The sequence below is a fragment of the Panthera onca genome, chromosome X (assembly GCF_046562875.1).
Source record: "Panthera onca isolate mPanOnc1 chromosome X, mPanOnc1 haplotype 2, whole genome shotgun sequence".
In the NCBI taxonomy this organism is placed as follows: domain Eukaryota; kingdom Metazoa; phylum Chordata; class Mammalia; order Carnivora; family Felidae; genus Panthera; species Panthera onca.
Genome location: NC_138357.1, coordinates 99,960,667 through 99,966,783, shown reverse-complemented (window position 1 = coordinate 99,966,783; position 6,117 = coordinate 99,960,667). Strand labels below are relative to the sequence as shown.

The window sequence follows — 6,117 nt, the reverse complement described above, 5'->3', positions numbered from 1 at the left end:
TTGCTTCATTTAACTGGAATGACTTGCGCGCGCATGCGCGCGTGCGCGACATTTTGCAGTAGTCAGTCATATGTAACATAACTAGTTACATTTGGGTTCTTTAATGTAACATACAAATAACTAGAGCACATCAGAGCCTGGAAAAGCCTCCTGAACGCCTGAGAAGACGCTCGTGTGACTAAAGGGAGGTAGTATAGTGCTGGGTTTGAACGAAATGAAAAGAAACCTACCCTACAGTAGGTTGCTACAGTCCCTAGTTGGTAATAATGGCGAATATAATGGCTGCCTAGGCAACGCGGCCTAGCAAATTCTGGTATAAAGTGGTTGCTGGCTACTGACTCCTAAGACACTGGTGGACTACGGTGAGGGAGGAGCGCCGACGAGAAAGCTGTTCCAACGGAAAGAGAAAGATAATCCAGTTATTTTATTTTATATGTTATATTCAAATATAAATTAAAATCTGGTTATTGTATTTCAACAGCATGTCATAAAAAATATTTTTCCACTTGTTCGTCTAGATGGAAAATTCAGATTCTGACGAAGAAGATGGATCCGTGGCCCGGAGCAGAAGTCAGATGGACCGATTGGTCCGGGAAGAAAACTTCTATGAATTTGTAAATAACCTGAGTGAAGAAGATTACAAGCTTATGAGGGATAACGATTTATTAGGCATCCCTGGTGAAAGTACATTAGAAGAGTTGCTGAAGAGACTTCAACAAATTAAAGAAAACCCACCGGAAAACTCGGAGGAAAATACAGGTATATTTCACTTTTAGGGAGGGAGACTAGAACGGGATGGGTAAGGAACTTCATAATTGTGTTAGCCAAAGAGGAATCAGAAGTGGCACATGTTAATTTGGTGCTAAGTAATTTCTCATCAAAGAGAACTGGTATTTACTTGATTTTCAGTGAAAATGTAAAGATAGGTGTTTTTTTTTTTTTTTTCCTCCCCAGTTCATATTTGGATTACTTTAATTGGGAAACAGTGTGAAATAGCCTATTGATATTTTCTTGGTTTTCCACCTCAACTGAAAGTTCCTCCCACTTCCTGAGTTATTTTTGTTATATGGCCTTCTTCACCAGCAAAAAAATACTATATATGTTATTCAACTGGTGGTAATTTTGCCCCCATCCCCCAGGAAATGTTTGACAATGTCTTGGGATATTTTTGGTTGTCAAAAATGATGAGTGGGTGTTATTGGCAAATATTGGGCAGACGCCAAGGATCTTACAATGTATAAGATAGCTCCCCAAAACAAAGAGTTGCCCAGCACCAAAATGTCAACAGTGCTAAGGTTGAGAAATCCTGCTCTAACCCCAGGTCTGGTGCTTTTCTCCTAGTGTGAAGTAAAGAATTTTACTGTCTAATGAAGAGGATATATAACAGTTTAGTTCTTAAATATGGCCTCAAATGTACTATGCTAGATTCAGGTTATTCATTTGATCTGACCATCAATTTCATGTCAATTCAAAATCCTGTCACATTAAGAAGTATTCAAATATTTTTATTTTTTTAAATTTTCTAAAATATATTTATTTTTGAGAGACTGAGACAGTGTGAGTGCAGGGAAGGAGCAGAGAGAGAGGGAGACACAGAATCTGAAGCAGGCTCTAGGCTCTGAGCTGTCAGCACAGAGCCTAATGTGGGGCTCGAACTCACTAACTGTGAGATCATGACATGAGCCAAAGTCTGAACCGACTGAGCCACCGAGGTGCCCTCCCCCCCCCTTTTTAAAAGAAGTATTCAAATACTTTTAAACCTATAGACTTTATTTAAATTTGGGCAATGGCTACAATCGTCTTATATTTTAAAACAACTTAAAAGCCTAGAAAAAGTAATATTTTGACTCATGAGAATTAGGCAGTAATGTAAATCAGACTAAAATACTAGCACTGTACCTTAACCTTGTTTAATTGTATTCGTGTTTTGACAATAGAGTAAAAAATTGTCTCTTGACTTTCCTCCCACAGTAGTACACAAGCCCGTGTATATGGTGAAATATTGAAAATAGACTTGCTCCTGATTCCCTTTGAAAACATAAAAAAGATTCTGTAAATTTATCTACAATTAATTCTTTTCAGAAGGAACTCAAACTTTCCTGCCTCTTCTTGTAAATCTAGAAAATGTAGTTTACAAAGTATTAACTCTATATATGTGAAATCTGTTTAAAATATCTGAGTACTAAAGTTCTAATTTTTTGTTTGTTTTTGCAACAAAGTTTCAGAGTGCTATTCTATGATGGTTCTACTTTTGGTAGTTCCTTTATGCCCTCACTTCTTTTTGTTAACAGGTGGAGGAGAGTCTTCCGATAATAGTGGTGAGTATCTATTAAACTGGCTGAACGCTTTCGGACAAACTGAATATGTGACAAGTGGGCAAAGAGAAAACCAATCTTGGGAAGAAATAATCCAGATTAATTCAGACGGTAATGACTCCACATTCAGTTTAGAAGTAAATTCTAACCCGAATAATGGGAGCCCAAATCCAGAGAATGAATATGTAGCATCTACAAGATCTCCCAGAACATACAACATGGAAAACAGCCAAAGTCAAGCAGAAAACACACAATCTGAATCAACATTTATAAGATCACCTGGATCAGAACAAAGTACAACTGAAGCATTAATTCAAGTCCCAGTTACCAGAGGTCGGCGAAGAGCAAGAAGCAGTAGCCCTGACCATCGGAGAACCAGAGCAAGAACTGAAAGTAGTCCGGCTCCAAACAGAATGAGTGAACTTTTACGAAGATTTCATTATAGTATAACATCTCCAACTTTTGAGCAGCCTCTGGTAAATGAGACTGAGAGATTTTCTAGGATTCAGCACCAAGAAACATCAAGACAGCAAATAACTGGACTTGAGCTGCAAAATAGGGGTCTTGCAACTTCTGGATCAAGCAGTGCACTTCAAGAAGAAAATTCTCCAGGCACAACCAATGATGATGAATCTCAGGGACTGGGACAGATAAATCCAACCATACAGTTCGATTGTGAAGTAGGACAAGTTCATCCTAGGGTGGACTCTCAAAGAGACAGCACAGCTACCAGAATTCAGTTAACGTCTGAGACGCCAAACAACGCTCTCACTTTAGAAAGTGAACAAGGAGGACGCAGGGATATGTTTCCACATTCTGAGCAGGCAGATGCAAGAGCTTATGTCAGGAACGCCAGAATTCCTTCTCTTCATATTATTTTAACTACTGGTTTCAATGATATACCACCTCCTGCAATTCAGAGCACATTAAGGCAGACAGTGACAGGATCCAGTGGCTTAAGTGGTAATCTCAGGGCCAGTGACACTGATTTAGTACACAGTGTCTCACTCCTAAGTCCAAACATGGAAAGGGAAGAGTCACGAAATGAAAGAGATGCTTCTGATGGTAGGACTCATTCTGATTGCAATTCAAATCCTAGTTCTGATTTCCATTCAAGTTGTACATTGATTTCTAGTTCAGGCTCCAATTACCTGTCTAGTTCCAATTCTACTCCTATTTCCAGTTCCAGCTCCAGGGATGAATATTCAGAAATTAGCTCAGTAATGTTTGAAGGCAGTAATGACATAAGCTTACCACCAGGCTTGTCATCAGAAACCAGGCGAGAAAATAGATCTATGAGCCCAATAATATTTGATGACAGTGACTCTTGGACCTCCCTTAATCTGGACCATTTTTTCCTCTTAAATGAAGATGATCATGACCAACATACAGGACTTACCAAAGCACAGATTGACAATTTGGCTATAAGATCTTTTGGTGAAGGTGGTGCATTAAAAGCCTGTACCATCTGCATCACCGAGTACACAGAAGGCAACAAACTTCGCATCCTACCTTGCACCCATGAATTTCATGTCCACTGTATCGATCGCTGGCTGTCAGAGAACTCCACTTGTCCAATTTGTCGTAGGGAAGTAGCAGGTTCTGCTGAGAGAGAAAATTCTAATTGAGATCTGAATTCTCAGCTATATAAAGTGTTATAGTGATGGTCAAACAGTAGTCACCTGCTTATGTCCACTTCTGGAGTGATGCTTAAATACGGCAATATGAAACTAATCTAAAATTTAATCCAAATGTAACAATCAGAACTGAATTATAGGTTCTTGAAGGAATGATTGGACTTTTTCCACTTTTTCTTCCAGAATAAAATATTTTTAAAAAACAAACAATATTATCCTATCCGACAGCAAAAACAAATTTTACACCATACTAGATCACTTCATCTTAAAAGAAACTTAACAGGTACACTCAGGTGGAATGTTCCCAATTCCATGAGAGAAATGTCTTAATATGATATAATCAACCCAGATGGATCCTAGTAGTCTTATCTAGTCATGTAAATCCCAGACATCTCATAGCCCTGTCTCATCTTAGATGTGCATACAAAGAAACAGGAATGCAACCAAAATAATTAAGAAGTTAAGAATTTATTAGAATCACATAAAAAATTAATGTTATTCAAAGAATGCTGTAAAAAGCTTTAAAAACTTTGTCTTCTATCTCTCTTCCTAGCAGTTCATATCACTCGCTAATACTACCTTAAAGTTTCTCCCATTTTCTACTACCAACGTATCAGTTAAGGTCCTGGGCAAAAATTGATGGCATACTTGAAAATGGTGATGGAATAGCATTTAATGAAGAGACTATTTACTAAAAGTGTATAAAGAATGAAAGGAAACCAAGAGATGTTGAAGTACCCTAGGCTAGCAACTGTGAGAAGCCAGTATTATCACCACTAGGCTTCAAGGGGCATAGAGAAGTAGTAGTTCCTGCAACCCAGACACAGTGTCCTGTAGTTGAAGAAAAAGGCCATCCAACAAGAGCTGTGACCTTAGATGAACAAAAGGCAGCCAGTGCCAATCTAAAACTTGGAGTAAAGGGTCATGGAAATAAATATAAATACCCTTCCCTTTCTTTGCTCCTGATTTATAATATACTGTTGGTAGTTTACATTAGCGAAACCCAACCTGAAGACAACAGTAAGAGAGACTGTTTGATGAAGCTGATAAAGGTCAGCCTCCTGGAATCACAAAACAGGGCAGAGAAGGATGGCCAGTGGATCCAAAGAGCAGATCAGAGACCATCTACCACAACCAGCATTCCCAGTTCTCTTCAAACTCTGCATGCTTTCTTGCCTCTAACTCTTGCCCTCCATTTTGCTCTTTGACTTCGCTCTTTAACAATCCTTTTTTAATTTTCCTTTCACCTACTCAGAGCTGACACCATAAAGGAGAGAACAAGTACATTTTATCTTTAGAAGTGATGAGATGATGAGATGACAACCCCATAGAAGTTAATTACATTGCTTTTAAACACGTCACACTTTGGTTTGCTGTGATTGTAAACTACTAAGGAAAGAAGCCAGTATAGGTATTTCTTCAAGTTTTGCTATATAAATATATTCAGGTTTCAATTTCTTTTTATTTATAAGTTTAGTTCATATATATATATATATTTTAAAAACATATCCTTAATTCTTATAAAGTGTCTTACGGTTTCTATATCTCAATGTTTATGTGAGTGACCCAAAGCATCCAATTACTGCTTACGGCCTCCCAAGTTGCAGTCTGAAAGCTTTAAGGTAAAAAGGTAAAACCCAAGTTAAAAAACACACCTACTTAATTCAATTCTAGTTGTCCCCATAAAAGTATCCCAAAACTATGACACTTTAAAATCCAATTTTAGGTCATGCTTCCTTTCCAATCCAAACATAGTGAAGGTTTTTTCTCTTAATTCAGCCTGGAAACTCTGGAGATTTTTTTTGGGGGGTTGGGGTGGTTGTTCTGTTGTTGTTGTTGTTGTTGTTGTTGTTGTTGTTTCTCTTAATTCAGCCTGGAAACTCTGGAGATTTTTTTGGGGGGGTTGGGGTGGTTGTTCTGTTGTTGTTGTTGTTGTTTTGTATATTGGCCAAACCAGCAAATTTTGCTTAAAATTTTCAATCCTGGCTTAGGTGAGAGTACATCGTATTATAACCAAAGCAATAGTCATAAATATTGTAGAATGTGCAACCGATGTAAATATGGACAATGTTAAGTATAAACTTGTTCTAAAAATTTAAAGTCGGTATCATCACTAAGTTTTATTTTCTGTGTGAATTGTTGGCAGCCACAGTAATTACACAGAA

General features: G+C 37.8%; 1 protein-coding gene across 1 annotated transcript; it reads left to right on the top strand.

Annotated features, from left to right (window-relative positions):
- The first annotated feature begins 366 nt into the window (after window positions 1-366).
- LOC145713643 (E3 ubiquitin-protein ligase RLIM-like) lies at window positions 367-5,461 on the top strand. Its single transcript, XM_081792528.1, has 3 exons — window positions 367-418; window positions 519-759; window positions 2,292-5,461. Exons 2-3 carry the CDS (start codon window positions 519-521, stop codon window positions 3,941-3,943), a joined length of 1,893 nt encoding a protein of 630 aa, XP_081648654.1. The 5' UTR covers window positions 367-418; the 3' UTR covers window positions 3,944-5,461.
- The last annotated feature ends 656 nt before the right edge of the window (window positions 5,462-6,117 follow it).

What these genes read in the sequence shown, in the direction of transcription:
- LOC145713643 (XM_081792528.1), top strand. Translation starts at nt 519, where the DNA reads ATGGAAAATTCAGATTCTGACGAAGAAGATGGATCCGTGGCCCGGAGC. An exon ending in AAACTCGGAGGAAAATACAG is followed by an intron (nt 760 to 2,291) that starts GTATATTTCACT and finishes TTTTGTTAACAG; the next exon opens with GTGGAGGAGAGTCTTCCGAT.